The sequence below is a fragment of the Gobio gobio genome (genome assembly GCF_949357685.1).
Source record: "Gobio gobio genome assembly, chromosome: 24".
NCBI classification, from domain to species: domain Eukaryota; kingdom Metazoa; phylum Chordata; class Actinopteri; order Cypriniformes; family Gobionidae; genus Gobio; species Gobio gobio.
Window position 1 is genome coordinate 26,797,205 of NC_137120.1, and position 20,336 is coordinate 26,817,540.

The 20,336-nt window shown below is 37.9% G+C and overlaps 1 protein-coding gene across 3 annotated transcripts in view; it reads right to left on the bottom strand.

Moving 5' to 3' along the window:
• The window catches only part of crebbpa (CREB binding lysine acetyltransferase a), a 74,761-nt gene that overhangs the window by 14,120 nt on the left and 40,305 nt on the right, over positions 1-20,336 (bottom strand). For all 3 annotated transcript variants that reach the window (XM_079808627.1, XM_079808626.1, XM_079808625.1), the window contains exons 3-12: positions 15,397-15,561; positions 15,077-15,320; positions 8,192-8,305; positions 4,155-4,406; positions 3,577-3,670; positions 3,330-3,467; positions 1,895-2,012; positions 1,601-1,772; positions 315-377; positions 87-199 (exon numbers count right to left, since the gene is read on the bottom strand). In XM_079808627.1, the coding sequence (XP_079664753.1) occupies positions 87-199; positions 315-377; positions 1,601-1,772; positions 1,895-2,012; positions 3,330-3,467; positions 3,577-3,670; positions 4,155-4,406; positions 8,192-8,305; positions 15,077-15,320; positions 15,397-15,561 (1,473 nt within the window). The remainder of the gene's footprint in view (positions 1-86; positions 200-314; positions 378-1,600; positions 1,773-1,894; positions 2,013-3,329; positions 3,468-3,576; positions 3,671-4,154; positions 4,407-8,191; positions 8,306-15,076; positions 15,321-15,396; positions 15,562-20,336) is intronic.

Genomic DNA, 20,336 nt, shown 5'->3' on the forward strand with positions numbered 1-20,336 from the left:
ATAACATTAATTTAGTACATGTTTATATAAATTAATCATCACTCAAAATTGATTCATTGAACAAGGAACCAGAAATGAAGACTGACCGTAGGGGCTTGGTTCATGTTGATCTGTTGATGGTTTATAGGAGAGGCGGCACGTGTTGCCATGGGAGACTGTGACATCGGCACATTGGACATTGCACTGAATGGATTCATCCCTGTTGAACACAAACACATCACACAAGATTGATAACGCAGAGATTTTTGTTAAGAGTTGAGAAAACAAATGTGTTTCCCAGACATGATTTACGGCGAGTGGGCCTGTCAAGGTACCTTGAGACACCTGCATGCGATTGATGATCTGATTTGGCACATTAGGCATAGGCACGGGTCCATCTAAAGGGAGTGAGACGAAATGAGATCAGAAAACTGGCTAAGTTTGTGCATTTTTAGCCTCATGTTGTGTTCAGGTTATTTTGACCGAAAGAGTTTTTCTTTTCTTCTGAAAATGCTAATTAATGTTATCACATTGAACTAAAACTTACCGACTTTATTCACATAGGGTATAAAAAAAACGTTTTAATAAAAATTTTTTTAAGTTCATCTATACTTGTGGTGTTCAGGGTCAAAAATGACCAGCCGTATAAATCTCTCATTATGATATGTTATTGCCAAATATTGGATCCAATCTTTATATTAACTTATTTTCTTTCAATTAGCACAGGTTTTGTATTTATTTTTGGAGCTTACTGATCGTAGGCCTCATTAATCTGTGCACTTCCGTTTTCTTGAGGTGAATAAGCTCAGATCACAACAGTCTGTTCCAAAAGTAAAAACTCCATTCAATTTGGCCATAGAGATTTTTTTTTTTTAACAATACCTTATAAACCTTTGAAGACCGACATACCGTAAGCTACAAGTTTGTTAAATGATAGTATTTGCTTTTGTTGAAGTCATTAGCCTGCATTTTCTCAACTTGGATTTAAAAATTGTGGTGAAGAACTACAATAACTATGATGCTGTACAGAAAATTCCACCAATCATAGTCGAAACAAGCAAAACACACCAAAATATCTTGTTAGCTCTGCCCACTCCCATGACCCAATCGGATATTGTAGTCCTACTTGAACATTTTAATATGTATGCAAATGTTTGTTTTTATATACAGTATATATACAGTAACATTTTTCAATTAGTACTTTTACATTTCTCAATCGTTTTTAATTCGGTTATGCTGTTCGCAATGCTTCATGTAAGTACGGCGTTAAGTACACAGTCTTGTACCTTTGTATTTTTGTCCGATTTTCACTTTTTTTTGCTTCAAATCAAAGTTTGTAATGTTATGATTCACCTTGTAGATGATTTGGCTTGGTTTATGTCTTATAACGCTCTAACAAATTTTTTTTTGAAATCCCTATGGGGGAAATGAATGGAAAAATACTTTCGGAACCAGCTGCGCTGAAAAAGTGGGCAGACACTATTGCAATATATAAGCTCAAATCAATCAGTTCCAAAAAGAAATACAAAACTGCTAATTGAAAGAAAAAGCAGGCAAAAGATTGAATCCAATATTTTGTGGCAACATAGCATAATGAGAGATTTTGGGTTCCGTGACTCACTCTGTGGCCGAGGTCCCATGACGTTAGAATGGTTGAGGGCCGGTGGCTGCTGTCCCGCTGCAGTCAGGGGTGCCTGGTTAATAATCTGCTTCTGTAATCGAGACCTTCTCTTCTCCTCCAGTTCTTTCTGGATCTTATAGATCTTCTCCGCCAGAAAGTGATAGTACTCGTCCTATACAACACACAACGACTACATTATTAAAATCAACATAGTGGGCACTGAAGAATTTCACTTTACGCACTTTAATCGGCCTTTAGGATGAGGTGTAAGCTTGACTGTTGGTTTGAGCTCACCCTGCTGTTGGCGGACTCGTACATATCACCTTCCACTTTTCGTGCGTACGCCACAAGGTTCTCCATACGGCGATCCTTCAGGGCGGCGGGATCTGGTGTGGGGAAGATGGCCTGCACACTAGAACATAGAGAGCAAAAGTTAGAGTTAAAGCTAGTTATTACAAAGAACAACCCCACTGGATCAACTGGACAATAATTCAATTCAAAATATACTTTATCTTAAATGATATAACAGAAGACTTTAAGATGTCTTAAATTTGGTCCCGGTAAACAGGAATTGCAAAACAGGTCAATGTGATTATTAAACTGCGATGATTTCATTCATTATTAAATAAACATACATTTGTATTCCAATAAAATAAAAAATCATATCATTTTGCTCGTCTCCCATCTAATTTTTTAAGGAAAAACGAATATATTATTTGATCAATGTTATTGTGTAAAAGTTCTGTATGCGCTCCTACATTTTTTTATTTAGGAGCATGTGCTCCTTGTGAAAATATAAAGCATCAAAAGTGACAGTACAGACATTTATAATATTACAAAAGATTTTTATTTCAAATAAATACTGTTCTTTTGAATTTTCAATTAATCACAGAATCCTGGGAAAAAATATCCCACAAAAATATGAAGCAGCACAACCGTTTACAACATTCATAATATTAAAGGTCCCGTTTTTCCTGTTTTTTTGAAGCTTCGATTGTGTTTACAGTGTGCAATATAACATGTGTTCATGTTTCGCGTGTAAAAAAACTCAGTATTTTTCACACAATTTACTTATCTGTATACCGCTGTTTTCACTGTCCTAAAAACGGCTTGATAGATTTCCTTGTTCTATAAAGTCCCTCCTTCAGAAATACGTAACGAGTTCTGATTGGGCCAGCGGTTCCCGTGTTGTGATTCGACAGCAGCTTAGCGAACGTTCCCGGAAAGGTCACGCCTCTTACCATAACGGGGAGATGCATGTGCTCAAAGTACAGCGTCCCTGGCCAAAGAAAGGTGATTTGACTCCGGGATGAAAATAACAGCGTCTCGACGACATGGCGACAAACACATTACAAACGCAACCGAACGCAACACTTCCTCTTCTCCACGTGGGAGAGCAACAAGACCATGCCCCCTTTTTTGTGTATTCTTGTGGGCGGAGGTTAGTCGACAAACTGTTCTACTGACGTCATTAAAGCAGGGAGTACAGGGATGTAGTCCAAACCGGCCGTTCGCTGTAGGCTTTGAAAGGGAACTTCTGTTAAATAAAATATCTCGCTTGGCATTGAACTTTGAGCTTTATCATTTTACAGGTATTATTGATGCTCTAACAGCAACATTACACACTTACTAAAGTTTGAAAAATGGGATCACGAAGAACAGGACCTTTAAGAAAAGTTTCTTGAGCATCAAATCAGCATATTAGAAGGATTTCTGTATTGATGCTTACAGTTTGTGTACAAGGTGGTTGCGGAGGTCCTGAGTGACATGCTCGTGCCAGGCTTTCCTCACACCGGTGGCTGACAGAGGGGCCGCTGTGGGCAGGTTACCCATGCTGCCTACCGTAGGCCCGTCCGGCAACAGCTGACTGCGTGAGGGGAATCAGAAGAGACTTGGTTAGCAAACAGATTTAAAACATCAAACTTTAGCACTTAAGAGCTGGGGTGTGTTTCGGTTGGTGTGTGCCCGTGTCGTACTTGTTTGGGTTCAGGTTTGATGGCATAGTGCCATCTGGGAGCAGCTTAGCCTGTTCTGATGTCGGGACGCCGATTGGGTTCATCTGACCACCACCTGGACAAAAAAAATAAACATACATAAATATAATTATAAAATACATAAGACTACAAAAAAATAAAAGCATTAAGCAATAAATAAAAACTAATAAATAAATATACAAAAATGAATAATAATAAAAAAAAACTCGATGTATAGTTTAAACAATTTATAAATACAATTCATACATATACACACACACATATACACATATATATATATATATATATATATATATATATATATATATATATATATATATATACATACACAAAATATGTATATTAATATATATTTATTTTTTATTTATTATTAAATACATGTTTATTTTTATTCTTTATACATGTATACATTAAATAATATTCAATATAAAAAAATGTATTTATATAATTTATATAAACATAAGAAATATATATTTTTTATAATTATGATAATTTGAAATATAAATTATTATTATTATTATTAATAATAATATATTTCTCTACAGTTATTAAGTGTTTACCGAGTGCATTGATGGGTCTCATTTGCTGCTGGTGCTGTGGTGTCTGCGCAGTCGGCTGCCCGGGGCCCTGCGTCTGTGCAGGAGACTGTGTGGGGGTCTGATTGCTGTAAGGGAGGCCGAGGGCAGCGTATGCCCGCTTCATGGAGCTGGGGTCGATGGGCGTGGAGCTGGGTAGAGAGGGCGTGGTCTGCTGCCCCGCGCTGACCGACCCAATGGAGGTTTGTAGACCAGCGGTGGGGGGACTCAGCATTGCTGTAATGCAGGAAAGAGATGTTAGAAGCCTTCTGAGAAGACAGCATCTGCATATTTCCAACAAGATATGCGTGAGATTTTGTGTCGGATTCTGCTTAAACATTCGCCAGAATCTGCCTATCAATCCAAAAAAAAAAGAAAAGAAGTTTAAAACCTGCCAAACAGCCATCTGGAAGAAAACACTATTTGTGGAAAAAAAGCAGGGAAAGTAGAAAGGAAGGGGAGGGGGTCCGAGACGCCATTTGCATGAGGCAGAAATGTCACAACGTAGACTCTCTAGCATGTAAATCTCCCAGCGCAAAAACAAACATTTAGCTGCCTCGCACGCTCCGAGTCATGATGAGAGACGCTTGGCAGAGGGTGAGGCAGTTTGCAGGTTTGCTGGAGCTGTAACAGCGTGAGATTTTAATGAGTCACTGCTCAGCCAGCGGGGCGGCACGATTCTCCTCATCTTTCCAGCCCCTCCCCCTCAGCTGTACAAGTCCGCAAACATACACGGGCCACATAAGACATTCACGCTCTCGCAGCTACTGAACTACAAGACGCCTTTCCTTACAGAATCACTGAATAACTACATATCCAGAAAACAGCATACAAACATTTTAAACTAAAGGTTTATGCCTAAATGCTTAATAACAGCTTTGTGGACAAATATAAACACTGATTACAACAAATTTCATGGATACGGTTTAAAACATGACCTTGTGAAAAAGAGTGTACTTAATTGTATTGAATGTGGACTTAAAAGAACAATTAAATTAGTATTTGCAGATGATTTAATATTAATTAAATAAATGTCACTTAAGTGTACTTGTTTTTACTTAAAATTATTATTGCCCCTGGTTCAGTAAGGAACTCTTGTTATAAAGTATCAGTGATTGGGACACATTTTAAGTATCAACGGCGCTTAAAAAGATGCTATCTAATCCTGTTTACATGAAATAAGCCTGCTCGTGAGCAGGTTTAAGCTTATGGACCTGTTGCTATGACAGCAAGTCCAGGATGAGCTTCGAAGAACCAAACAATCAAAGATCATGCGAAATCATCAACAATCAAATCCTGCTAACTAAGTTAGCGAGGTACGAAGAACGGACCCCTGGTCCACTTAAGGTTCATTGTCGTGGCATTTTAACACCAAACCTAAAAAATACGGAACCTAAAGGGCATAGGGATACATTCACAACCCGATTATTCAGCTTTTATGATGTATTGCCTATTTTGAGACAGAACTTACCGAACATCCAAAACAACGCTGTGTGCCGAGCTAAATGTGCCTGTTGTGTGTGCGTAGCCTACATATGATGGTATTTTGACCAGCTGAGAACTCGTGAAGAGTTTATAAAACGTGAAAAAAAGTCAAAACAGTGGCAGGACACAAACAAAGATCTGCTGCGAGGAGACGTCTGTACCAAACTGTGATGGGCAACATCATGACTATGATGAGAAAAAACAGGTATGCGTGAGCATTCTGTCTTTCTTAGGGTCTCATCTCCTTGTTTTTAGTTCGCTTACATGTCTTTGGTCTGTGTTGCGTTCATATTTTAGTTGAACCGCACTAGAGTTCATTTTGAAAAAGGACCAAGACCAATCTTTTCAGTGGTATCAGTCCACTTATTTGGTGCGCACAAGGGTTCAGATGGCGTTTACACTTATTCAAATGAACCGCACAGAGCAATCGCACCAGGGTTCATTTTAATAGAACCTAACACACTTAAAGTAACATAATTTGAATGCAGTTTAGTTTACCATAAATGCTTTCAGTACATTCAGCAGTACAACTGCACCATATTTCAACAAGACAACAGAATTATGAAATTAAATATAAAGAAGTCCTACTTGAGTGGATCAAAAAGCAATAATTGGATTTAATTTAAATTTAAACTATAAAACATTTGGTAACACTATTTTTGCCTCGTTTCTGCAGTGTGTCTAGCTCCACTGAGACTTTTATTTTGGAAGATGTGTGTGAAAGCTGTTGACACTTCTGTCAGAGTGCCTGAGAAAAACATGTTGTCCCAATTAGGGCTGGGTACCGAAACCTGGTGCCAATGTGACAAAGTTTTGACAAATCGACCAGAGGTTCAAATCCACCTTTTGCCGAACTCGCTCTACTCCCTTTTCCCATCACATAGCATTTATTTTCAATAAAATTTAAGAAAATATTTGAAATGTCGAATCCGATTCGCTGAACTGCAGCGCAAGCTAATAGGTGATACCCATCGCACATTATAGATCAACTAACATGATCGTTATAAAGGGTTTTAATTGACAAAACACAATCACTTGGACATATTGGAAAATCGGAATATCAGATAGCTCATGCCATAGTTTATGAATATTTTGAATAAAAAAGCAAAAAACAAAATTAAACCAACACATCTGTCACACAGCACTATTGCGGCTGCTGTGCGTCACGTGACAAGCATGATGCGTCGCCATGGAAATAATAAGGCGATACGTTCTAAAATATTTAGGTAGAGAACGCAATATGGTCGTATTTCTGCAAAAGAATTGCTGAAACGTGAATCAGGTTTGTAGCATATCAAGAATACAGACTACTTTGCTTTTATTAGTTACTGTTATTTAGTGTTAAATTATTGTAGTTGGGTTAGGTGGCTTAGGTTTTACTGTGAATTTGTTATGTAAATTTGTTGTGTTTTGTATTTATTTATATTTATATATTTAAGTCTACTTTAAACTTTGAATAAATTGTTAAATTTAAAGATTTTCTTTTTCAATAAAAAGCCACTCTTTAAATGTCATCCACTATTAAGATGGATGTGGTCAAGGTATATGTCAGTGTAATTATTCTATTGTTATTTTTGTAACTTGTTAAGAAATAAAATGTCTCTCACCTCAGAAAACGAACTTTCCTGTCCTGCCAGATGTTATACTGTGCTCATAGCACTCTTCAATCGCACGCGCAAATGCAGTGGTGCGCGACTGCGCATCACTTCACTAAAGCGCAAAAGAAACTATGAGCATGCAACGCTGTAGTTACGTTGTCAATTAGCAAGTCACGAAATAAAAGTTAAGTACCAATAAATCACATAACTGTGTTATGTGTGTTAGCTGGGAAGGATTTGCATGCAGGTATGATGTTCATTCTGTTCAGGAGCAGCCAATGTTTCATTAACAGATAGTTAGTACATGTTTGTATAGTGTATTCACCACTGTAACTGTTGTTTCCATAACCCCAAAATGCCATGCGATTTTCACTTTGTGTTATTTTGTATATTTTTAAATGACTGGTGGCTCATACCAACTTAATTGTATTAACAAAAACTAGTTTGGGACTGCCATTTAAAGCCTTAACTTATAGGCCTACTATTTATTCATCAGTAGGCTATTAGTCATATTCTTACAATTTATGTGTATGTTAAGTAAAGGGGGACGGTACTTGTATGTAACAATTTTTCTAACAGTTTGGACTTGAATAAAGAGAGAAAACCTGCACTTAACCTTTTCACAGACATTTTGTTTCCATAGTTAGATGTCGTGATGCATCATTATAGGATTGTCTAGCAATATATCGATTATGCTGTATCGTGTATCGTATCGTGAGGTACCCTGTGATTCCCACCCCTACCGTACTGTACTATACTGTCCTGTAATGCTCGGTGGAAACGAGGCCTTAGGTGTCACTTTAGATGTCATATAAATATCCTATATAGAAATATATTTTATAAATAATATAAAAATACAGAATTATTAAATTTACATTATTATTTTATATTGTTGTGAAGTAAAAGAAGATGGTGATGTTTGACACGGGAAAGACTCACGTTGCTGGTTGCGCTTGTCACTGGCGTTCTTCAGCGGGAGGCAGACGGGACAGTCGTGCCTCGTGCAGTTCTTCCAGTGCGAGATGATCTGCCTCGATGAAGCACAGTGAGCCACTGCAGACACAGAGAGAGAAGAAAGCCTGAGCCAGAGTACAAATGCTGCAAAACTGGGAGCAAAAAGGTCCCGTGGGGAAAGCAGGTCTTCACGGAACTGTGCGCAGCAGACGCACACACATCTGCTAAACCCAGAGCGAAGAATCCCGTCTTTCCTACGACAAGTCATGTTTCTGTCCTCACAGGAAGTGAAAGATACCACAAAAGTCAAATATTACAGCCCAATAGATCATAATTGATGTTCGAAGGGGTTTTTACATCAAAAAACATCCTAATTTAGAAGTAATAAGCTATTTTCGATCCTGTTTTCAACTCTCTCTTTCAAACACTTGGAAGTAAACGTCCAGTGTTATGATTAGGTAATAGTTTTGCATACCAAAATAATTGTCAACGTCCTCGCTACACACGCTGAATTGTTTTGAAAACTTCCAATGTTCACCATATGTTTGAGCGAGAGTCTCAAAAGACAAATCTACACCTCAAACACCAGTCAGCGACAGCTTGGTAACTAATCATCTTTATTTATATTTATTCCTTATGTATGTGTGAGGCAGTGGTGTAAAGTATTTGAGTAAATATAATTAGTTACTGTACTTAAGGATCTTTTTGTATCATACACAGCGATGCTCGTTTCCAGTATAGACACAATTATGATTTATTGCTGCTGTGATTTACTGGTTTGAATGAGGTGCAAGAATCACATTAGCCGCGTTTCCACTGTCGGGCTCAAAGCAGGCGTCCTAGTGCATGCCAGGGACAGACGCGTTTCAACTGTCACTTCCAGGGCTTGATCGGGCCTTGTCGGGGCTTCCTCAGGGCCAGCGGCCAGGATTTTTTGGCCCGCCGAATACCTTGGTCCAAAGCGGGCCAGCTCGAGTGGTTACAAACAAAGTCTGGAGACGGCAGCGCCGCAGGCGCGGATGTTTTCATATACCAGCTGACATCAGCATTAAAGACTTTTAAAATCATTTTAGCCCAAACCTCACTTTCAGACAGCAGTGAGTGTTTGAAATAACTTCTGTTTGTGATCCGTATAAGGCAGAAATGTTTACATGCGATGCATAAGACTATGCGAGCTAAACATTATTATAGTAAACATGGTAAATACAACCGCTTGAAGAAATCAGACATATCATAGGCAATCACAATCGTGTGTTTATTTCATCTGTCAGTATGTCTCGTCTCTTTATACCGGACTGTCTGATATCCATATTTAGCTCTGCATGTCATGAAATAAAATAAGTAGGCCTGCCGCGATTGGTTGATACAATCGACTGCATCGACGATGTTAATTAGTCGATGTCAATATTTTTAGTCGACTGGGTAAGTTGGGTACAATATGAAATTGTATTAGTACCGATACTTTGACAGCACTCTAATAAGAGCAGTATTTCTTAATTTGCATCAATGTGTGACAGCAGGAGTGAGGACATATGTGTGAGCTCTGCTTCCCGCGTTCACTAAACAATGGAAGCAGAACAGTCAAATATATACGCGCAGCTCAGGATTAAGAACGCAACAGAAAAGTGCGGAGCAGGTCGGGACGTGCTCGCGCGCGCTGCCGCACTCTGACCTGAAGCGCGCGCAGCCGCACACACGCCTTTCACGCAGACAGATTGTGACGCCAGTTTCGCAGATTATTGGGTTTAAATGGTCAAAAATATGTAAAAATGCACGTGCTGGCGAGTATTCGGGTAAACGCAGTCGGATATGTCTTTAATGAACGTATACAGAGTTTAACGAGAAATCGGGTGTTGCAATGAATTTGGTCCGTGCAGTTCTTAAAAGGCCGGACCTAATACTATGTGTGAAGCAGGGCAGGAACATGCCGGCCAAGTGAGTTTTTAGGGTTTTTTAACCCTAAAACAATGATAAAACAATGAATAGTAAGTTCTGTCATATTATTCCATTACTTTTACATTTTTTTACCATTTCAAGGGCTTGTTTACATGAATACTTTTTTTATAGTACACTACTGAAGGCCAACGTTGCAAGTTAAATTAAAAGTTTTTAAGTAAAATTGTTGAAAACTACTGTGATAAATTAGTCGATAGATTAATCGACAAATTAGTTGATAGATTAATCGATATAAAAATAGTCGTTAGTGGCAGCCCTAAAAGCAAGTCTAGTTTTTCGGGAGCTTCCTTTGTTTCTCTGACTGAATTGTATTGGGACTGTCACTAGAGAGAGTGCTAAAGCTCCTCAGGTCATATTTCTGGTGGAAAATTTTTATAGAAATGATCATTCTTTCTAAATATATTGTAAACTGTTCTGTGACTACAAATAAACAGAAACAGACGTGACTTTTTAAATACCACTTTTTTTGTGACTAATGTGTTATTGTGAAAAAATGATTGATTATGATCGATGTATCACTTCATATTGTAAAACTGTGGTAAAACATCGATGCTTGGGTTGTAAATCTTTAGGTAAACAACAAAAATGCCAACAAACGGCCACTTTTATCATGTTGGTTTTGCAATCTCACCAGTTTCCTTTGATTTCTTTCTGATTAGTTTTCTGATAGAACTCCATTTGTTGGTGAAATGTTGAGTTTGTGTGATTTCCAGAGAGGCGTGTTACGGGCGGGTTTTAGTGAAGGGCCAAGGAGCTTCTGGCCCAACAGTGGAAACGCAGCGTGGTTTTGGGCTCGGTGCTACAGATTGGAGGCTATTAGCCCAGTCCAGCTCGTTGAAAGCCCTGGCTCGCACTGGCCCGACAGTGGAAAAGAGGCTAATGTTGATGGTTTTAAAAGGAAGTGAGTTCTTCCAAGAGCCTTCAGGAGGCATCAAACATGCCTTTCCCCAGGAGTCCTAGAGAGAACGATACGGGTGTCACTGCGGGCAGGGAACAACAGGAAATGAGCTGGCAGCGTGGAGGGCACGCTTGGCAACACGCTTGCCTTTGAGTTGAAATGAAGCCCTGTGCTCAGGGTCCAACAACAACTACATCACTGAGAGCAAAGCAGCCGGGCAGCATCGGGCCGCCGCAAGCCCTCTCCTGCCGCTTGCCAACTCCTTAATACTGCATTATACCATAAAGGCATGGTTTTCTCTCTAAATGGACTGTTATATTTGAGACGGAGCTAAGCATTTGCTCGGGAAATTCCCTGTTTGTGAATGAAAGGTTACTGGTTGTGAACCGAAAGGTGTTAGGCCAGAAATATACTCTCTGCAAGTGCACAAACGTGATATTTGACATCCATGATTGTGGTGGTAACAAACCTCAATGAGGAGACTTTCCAATGTGCCATTAAATTATGTTATTCAAATAGCTAGGTATATAAATTAGTAGTAAATTAGGGTGTCTGACACACAATGCTCTAAACCCCACATCAGGACAAAAGCATCTCATTACCGCTCTCGCTGAGACTAAACAGAGCACAGACAGCAGATTAAAATAGGTCTGCACACCTCAACCCACAAAATACTGCAAACTCACACACACATTGCACGGAAATTCTTCACGCAACCCTGTCCAAAAGCCAAACGGTTCCAAACCTATTATATAAATTATATTGTATTACATACATGCATGAAAATTAGGGGTGCTCCGATCGATCGGCAACCGATCTCGATCGGTCGATAATCGCTTTGGGATGATTGATCGGCGGTCTCCAAAAAGGCCGATCTCATGAACCGATCTCATGCTGACGACACATAAAACCCGCACCTGCCGTGAGAGCTAGGGCATATGCAGCGACACCTCCTCATTCTCTTTCCAGCGCGGGTAAAATAATCATAATGCTGAAGGTGAGGTACAATTCATATTTCTATATTAAATAACTTACGCAGTCATTTGAAAACGTTCTGTGGGTCGTTTCAGTGACGTTCAGTGGCTTCACATCAGCGCATCGCATGTGCACTAAAACCGAGCTGCACAGTTGACACAGGATTTGCCACTTTGCACAATCGAGGCAGTGTCGCATCGTCACTAAATTTTATCATTTGCATTTATTTTTAAGTCTTGCCAGTGTTCAAACCGCACTCGCGCGCACGGTCTGGAGAGACACACACACAGGCCATCTCACAAAAAGCTTGCGAGTACAAATTGCGCTGAAATGGTCAGATACACACAAATGTATGTACTAAATGACCGTCTTCACGAGTGTGCCCGTAAACCCCGTCGTGACTCGCGAGTGAACGTTTGTGCAACTGCATGTAACTGTATCCGTGTTCGCTCTTAAATTGACAGCTGTCGAATAAACTGCTGCTGTCTCGGAGTTTCTCTTTGTCTTGTATTGTTTGATTAACCTTTATGACACTCACTGCTCTTGAATGACTAACTTTTGCAACCTTAAGTGTAAGGATTAATCTAATTTAATTTATTCAGGGAAGACCAATATTAATTTACATTTGATTTCTTATTAAACGTCTTTAGTATTTCTTACCTCAATACTAATGTTAGACCTACCTGAAAAATTGTTTTTAAAAACAAAAATGCACTGCATGATCAAATATTTAGGTGATATAATTATATACATTTATTATATACATTTATTTGGGAAAGATGGCCTGAAATAGCCTTAAGTTATCTAATTTTCTAAAATAAACACTTGGTGGTTCTTCAAGATCTTGACTCAGTTAATTTAGAGTTAGTTTAATTTCTACAAATGGTGCAAACTCTGCAAGATTATAGATAAAAGATTGCCATTCCGTGATCGGCAATCGGCAGATCATGATCTTGGTGATCGGTAATCGGCGCCAAAAATGCTGATCGGAGCATCTCTAATGAAAATAAGTAACATTTTCAATTAATTAATATTTTTTTGTTTTGATGCATCAACCCTCTAAAATGCGAGTAATGCACATGCAAGTAAATCTTCACCCTAGACGATTAAATAATATCTATCATTTGCCATTGGCAAATTCCATTACCATCTCAGATTTTACTCGCCAGTGTGTGTGTGTGTTAGATGTTAAGAATAAGTTTAGCCGGTAGTGGGCAGGACGGCAAACGGCAATCTCATTGACTGCCGCTCATCTTTTCCTGTCCCTGTTTTGATTTCAGCAAATCAGTTTGAGCGAATGCTGTCAACGTGATTAATATTCATGAACCCAGCAGCTCATCAATCCTTATTGCGTTGTATATTGTTATTAGTAGTAGAATTAGTAGTATTATTATTATCTTTTAATAATATAATAATTACACTATTATCTATATTTTTACAGAAACACCAACAAAATCTTTAGCAGCACCACCACCTGTCCAAAGTTCAGTTAAATGACAAATATGCATTCATACATGGTTACCAACAGTTTTAGTTCTAATGACAAAAGTTCTATCATTAAATAGTGCTTGATTATCATAATATCATAACAGTCTAATGCTGGATTGACTGATGTTAAGAGCGAATGTTCAGATATTTAAAAAGCTGTGCCATTTTACAAAGAAATTGATACATTTGGTGGAATTTATATATATAAGTATAATATAATAAAGAATATCAGTCTGGCGACTAAACAAAATAATTTACTAGCCAATGGCGATTCTACTGCGAAGGGTTATGCATGTATGCAGTTCTTCATAAATTTGTATAAAATACCACTGATAAAAATGTGCACTTTATTTGTTGAATAATTAATGTATATGTACAGTACCAGTTAAAAGGAAACATTAACATTTTTAAATGTTTTTAAATAAGTCTCTTCTGCTCACCAAGGCGGTATTTCTTTGATCAAAAATACTGTAAAAACAGTAATAATCTTAAATATTATTAGACTTTAAAATAGCTGTTTTCTGTTTAACATAATTTAAAATGCAATTTATTTCTGTGATGTCAAAGCTGAATTTTCAACATCATTACTCCAATGTCACATGATCCTTCAGAAATTATAGTAAAATGCTGATTTTGTGCTCAATTATTATTGGTGCTCAATTATTAATAATGGTTCTTATTTTTATCAATGTTGAAAACCATTTTTGCATGCTTAATATTTTTGAGGAAACCGTGATACATTTTTCAGAAAATAGTTAAATTGTAATAATATTTCACAATATAGTTTTTACTGTATTATTGATCAAATAAACACAGCCTTGGTGAGCAGAAGAGACCTCTTTCAAAAACATAAACAATTAATACATTCAAAATTAAACATGAATATGTTTCCAAACTTTTGACTGATACTGTATATAATTCGTTTTTTTGAAATATTAACAAAATTGATTATATTAATTCTAAAAATTAAAATACAATAGTTATTAAAAAGTATTTTCACTTTTAAATCTTACCATTTGGAAATAAAATTGCATTTCTTTCCCAAATATTACTTTCTTAAAATGAATCTTAATGGAATCATTAAGGAACCAGATGTGTTGGGAATTGGAATGGTAAGGAAATAGATATCTTGTAATACCTTTTAAAACAACATTCTCAACAAATCTTTAGTAAACCTTCTGTTTGTTTTCACTATTTACTATGTGCTGTCTATTTCTTGACACCTTCAGTTTAGCAACTTCACAATATCTCCCTCCTGTAAAGGTGATGATACACAACTTTTTTGAGCAATGTAGCTTGGGCCCTTTGCCAGTAAGAATAAGCAAAAAATTTCTATCTGGATAGTTTAGATCGGTCGTGGGCACTGTCTCTCACCTGCTTGCCTGTTGATGGCAATATTGCCCAGCAACATCATACATAAGGTGTATCATCACCTTAACACTATCTGCACAAAGTTTTTAAATTTGTGGTCAAAGCAGCGCATAACACTTGTATTAAAGCTGCATTGAAGCCCATACAAGAGTCATGTGGGAAAAAACTCAATGTCGACTCACCTTGGCAGGATTTGCCAGCCTGGCAGTGTGTCATGTGGTTGAGGACGTTCTTCATGGTCCTGCAGTGGGGCAGGGCGCAGGCTCGCACCTCGCCATTGGCCTGCTCGCGCCGCTGGCACTTGTGGGCGTGGAGCAACAGAACCAGCTGCTGCTGGATCAGCTTGCGCTTCTCCGGGTCGGCCGTGGGGCCTGTGGACACGCCCTGACCTGCCACCATCCCCACCGACACCTGCTGCTGCTGGGGCTGCGGGCGAGAGGACGGACGAATTAACTTTTGCCTGCAAGCATTGTCCAGTTTGTGTGCATGATGGAAAACTCACCATGTTTGGCACGCTGGTGACCGTCGCTCCCTTTAGGTCAGTTGGAAACGGGGGCAGGCTGTTGGGAAGGCCGCCTTTATTCTGAGCGTTCACGCCAGTCGTGCCCATTTGTTGCCCTCCACCCTGGTACTGACCAAACGGACTGTTGCCACCTGCCATGCCCATCTACAGACAAAAGTTAAACGGAAAGTCATCAGAAGATCCAGATACAGAATCTCATTTCGAAAATGACACCTGGTAAACAGCACAACACTTGATTTCTCTTAGGAAGATCTGCCAACATTCCTGTTGGATCGGAAAGATTTTTTAGGATATTCATTATTGTGGTATAGGATAGTTTACCGTTGTTCAGCGCAACAGAAATCAATGCAACCAAGGATTTTGCAAGAGAACACAAACATTTCAAGTTCAAGACGGTCATGCAAATATGCCGTGTTAACCAACAGAAAACTATGATTTCTGTGAGATGTGCTTCATACATCACGACACTATTCAGGGCTCGACAGTGCGAGCATTTCACTCGCATTTGTGACTAAAAATGAGTGCAAACTGTAAAATAGATTTTAGAGCACGTGTGCGAATACAGTTTTCTTAAATGTAAGATCATAAAAAGTCATCAATGCCTTAAATGGTATAACAAGCGTCTTAATGATCATTTTAAGGTATCTTATATTTTGGGGATGAAAAAACAAATCGCAATATTGCCTACTGTGATTATTAAACTTCAAAAGGCTATGATTTAATTAAATAAATGTGAGCCTGAAGCGCACATATATGCCAAGCTTATGCTTATGAACTAATGCTGATCAATTATGACAATGTTTACATTGTAATATGTTGTGTACAGTTGTAAGAATGCATATTTCATCTCCCTCGTCTGAATTTGAACACGCAGCCTGCAATAATAAAGCATAGCCATTTCAAAATAAGATTCCTGGTGTATTTCGGGCTCATTTATAAATAAAAGTTACGCACTGTGTCCAATTTCCACCCCGGTTATTATTTGGTTACACAAACTGTATTAAATTTTGTTTGCATTTAATTTAAAGTAAACTATTGTAGCTTCTGTCTGGCTGACTCTGACCCTAATATTTTTTGACACATATTATTAAATATATAGATTTTACTAGCATTCGTGTTATTATAGTTAACAAAAACTAAAACCATACAAAAATTTATTCTTGAAATAAATACATGTTAACTGACATAAAATATAAAAAAAACTTTTCATTTAGTTGAAATTAACCTGATGTACCAAACTAAAACTGAAATAAACATTTATTAAAATCTCTATAGTTAGTTGCACCCCTAACGTTTCTAATTTTGGCAACGTTTTGTGGACATTCCATGGGAAAAAAGTAAGCGTCAAGTAGGGCTGGGCGATATGGAGCAAAAAATATATCTCGATATATTTTGCTATATCTCGATATACGATATATATCTCGATATCTTTACAGGAAAAATAACCCCCAAAAACTACTGCAAAAACAAATATGCCAAATGCCACAAAGTCTTTTTTTTTTATTGAAGTGCAAAGAGGTAGGCAGTTCATGCAGGAACAAAGTAGGGATGCAACAATACAGTTAGTCCACGGTTCAATACATACCTCGTTTTTTTTTTTACCACGGTTTTCGGTTCGGTTCGGTTCTGATGGCTAGTCGCATCAGATTTTTGCTATTCTATTCTTAGCCGAACAGCAAGAGCTTAAGGAGGAACAAAATACTATTTTTTTTTATTGCAATACTCTTTCTTTATTTTACTTACTAGACTTGAAAAACCTTACTTAAACTTAAAACTTTACTTTTAAAAAACCTTGTACACATTCCTAGTGTACTGTATAATATAAAATAAATATATATTTATAAAGATTTACACTGGCAGCTCAGAGCTGTACAGCAGCATATTAGTATGAAATTGAATTAATAAATGTAAAAATAAAACACTACATAGACTTCCCTATAAAATATACATTGATTCTTATTAAAGCTACTGTATTAGTTTTTCAGTCAAGAGCCGTGAGTGATTTTGTCTTTGTCTTGTTATTTTATTAACCTCTAAAGGAATAGTTCACTCAAAAATGAAAATTCTGTCATTGATTACTCACACTCAAGTTGTTTTAAACCTGAATAAAGTTCTTTCTTCTGTTTGAAGCATATTGGAAACCAAACAGTTGCTGGTCCCCATTGTAGGAAATAATAATATGGATGTCAATCGCTACTATCAGCTGTTCAACAGAAGAAATTAATACAGGTTTGGAACAACATTAGAGTGAGTAAATAATGACATCATTTTAGAGTGAACTGTGCCTTTAAGGCGTGTTCACTCGGCTTCCCTGCTGTCAATTTAAGACTTTCACGCATCTAATATACAAACACACGCCGATTTTACTTTCACTTTAGACATAACCGACTGTGTTTATGTTAACCTTGTGTGTATTTGACAGTATTAGCGCAGTAAGATTTAGTCCAGTAATCACTTGTTTGACAGGCTTTTAGTGCGCGCGCTCGGGAAAGCGCATGGTGCCCTACGCGCAAGGCTTTAAAACGCATGCAAATAATGAATTCTCATTCAAAAATGAAACAACTCATATCAAGGGCATAGTAAGTAACCTTCTCCAGCAAGCAAGCCGCTCTCTCTACGTAGTGTACAGTCGCGGGAGTTCTTGTCTCGCAAAGTAATGCCGCCTAGGTAAACTGTATCTTGGATCAAGTGTTTGAGAACCAACTGTCGGCATTCATGGCAGTAGACATCTGTCTGCTGTTCGTCCGACGCCTTAACCGAGGTATCTCCATATAATGGAGCCAGTTGTTTTTAAGACGAGTTCTGTAGCCTCCGAGCTGGTTGCGGACGCCGCCATGACAACACGCGAGGGGAGGGGGAACAAATGCAAGGAGGCGGGGGGCGAGCGAGCGGGGGCGAGCACAGCACAGAGAAGGCAAACAAGCAAAGTGGCGGAATCAGGATTAAATATAAACAATATATCGATATATACCATATGTCAAAATCCATATCGTGTTTAAAAAATATCTCGATATATTTTGAATATCGAGATATCGCCCACCCCTAGCGTCAAGCCCTGCTATTGACAACGATGAACCTATTCGAACCACAAAATTTTCCCAAAATGTCACCCCACCCTAACAGATAAATAAACAAATAAATTAATTGATATGAACTGACAGTGATATAGCCTTTTCCGGTGATTTTATTTTATTTATTTTATTAGTCAGGATTCAATACGGACATTCATTTCTCCTTTTTTACAGGTAAGATTTTAAGCTAACGCTCACTTAAAATTACTTAACACTTAAATTATATCTTTAGTATACCTCAAATACCTAGTGTTTTTTATTGTCTTTATATATCTATATAATTTTTATTTCAGTTTTAGTTATTTTCGTACACCAGGTTAACTAAATTAAAATAAGAAATGCAACCTTGGCAACTAGCTGAAATAAAACTTATGACATTATATTCATATAACATGAGCATTTGCATTATGCAGAACATCATGGCTCAACAGTCCAGCCTATTAAATGTTACAGTCGCACATGCCTATCAATCAACCAACACAATAATTTTGATCCAAGCGTTACTACGTTTTTAGCAGCTGAATATGATGTTCAGCAGAGCCAGGCTTCCCCTGTCCGTCAGACAGACTCCCCTCCCTCTTCCTGTGTTTCTCTGTGCTGATCTCCAGCAGTGTGCCGGCCGTCCACTCTCCTCTGTTGACATCGCTCCAGAAGACCAGATAAAAGAGGTCAGCGGAGTAGCACACACACCAACAGCCCCTCCTCTCTGCTCACTCATTCATGCACACCAACACACTTCTCACGCTACTCTCTCTGCTTACTCATCCACACACACATTATCGCTCTCTCTCTCTCGGAGCAGCCAGGATTCTCTTTCCCAGCAGATCTGCATCGTCCCAGAATTTCCTTACTCTATACCAATCCTCTGTGACATACGACACACCATGAAAGAAATAGCTCACCCAAAATAATTTAAGACTCATGTCATTCTCAGGCTAAAGCATTTTTTCCTAAGGATAGCATATTTTTGGAAGCGCCGCGAATTTAAAAACATCAGCAGCACTTCAAAGCGCTGAGCGTCTACAGCTATTTTTATGCACATTTTGGGTTATCGCATAAATAAATTAAAAAACGCTGGATGAAAATGGAAGGTCTGCACATAAATTTGCAGGCAAGATCACACTATAAATAAGCACGTGTGGGCACTAAGGCTCGCAGTAGAGGTCGACCGATAGTGGATTTTACCGATACCGATAACTAGGTTGGACCGAATTGCCGATAACCGATTAATCGACCGATAGTTTTTAAAATGGATACTGGATTAAAAAAACATAAGTAAACCAGTGCTGAACTTTATAACAAGAAATAAAAAAACAGTACTGATCCATGAAAATGGATTAACCAAATTAAAAACGTAGAAATATGAATATTAAAATAAGAAGTTCTAACAGAACAAATTCTTCAGAAAAATTTAACATTTAAATATTACAGGTCAAATTTATTTACCTATAACCTAGAAACATGCATGTACATTTCATTGGTAACACTATGCAAGTCCCTATGCAACAAGGATGTGTTAGCTTACATGAACTATATGCATTTATGCATACATTTTTACAGCATGTATTAATATGAGCAACACAATTATACCTTGATTATTCATGCTAGTTCATAGTGCATTAACCAAGGTTAACAGATACAAATTCAAACTCAATTTAATGTTGAAATGAACATACTAACAATGAACAATACTTCCACAGCATTTAATAACCGTAGTTAATGTTACAAATGGAATCTTATTGTAGTATTTCCATTTCATACAAATCTAAACAGTCTGCTTTTTTAGAAAGAGATTATATAATAAAAAAAACTAATGCGCTTCTGCTTTGTTTTTGTTTCTGTTGGCAG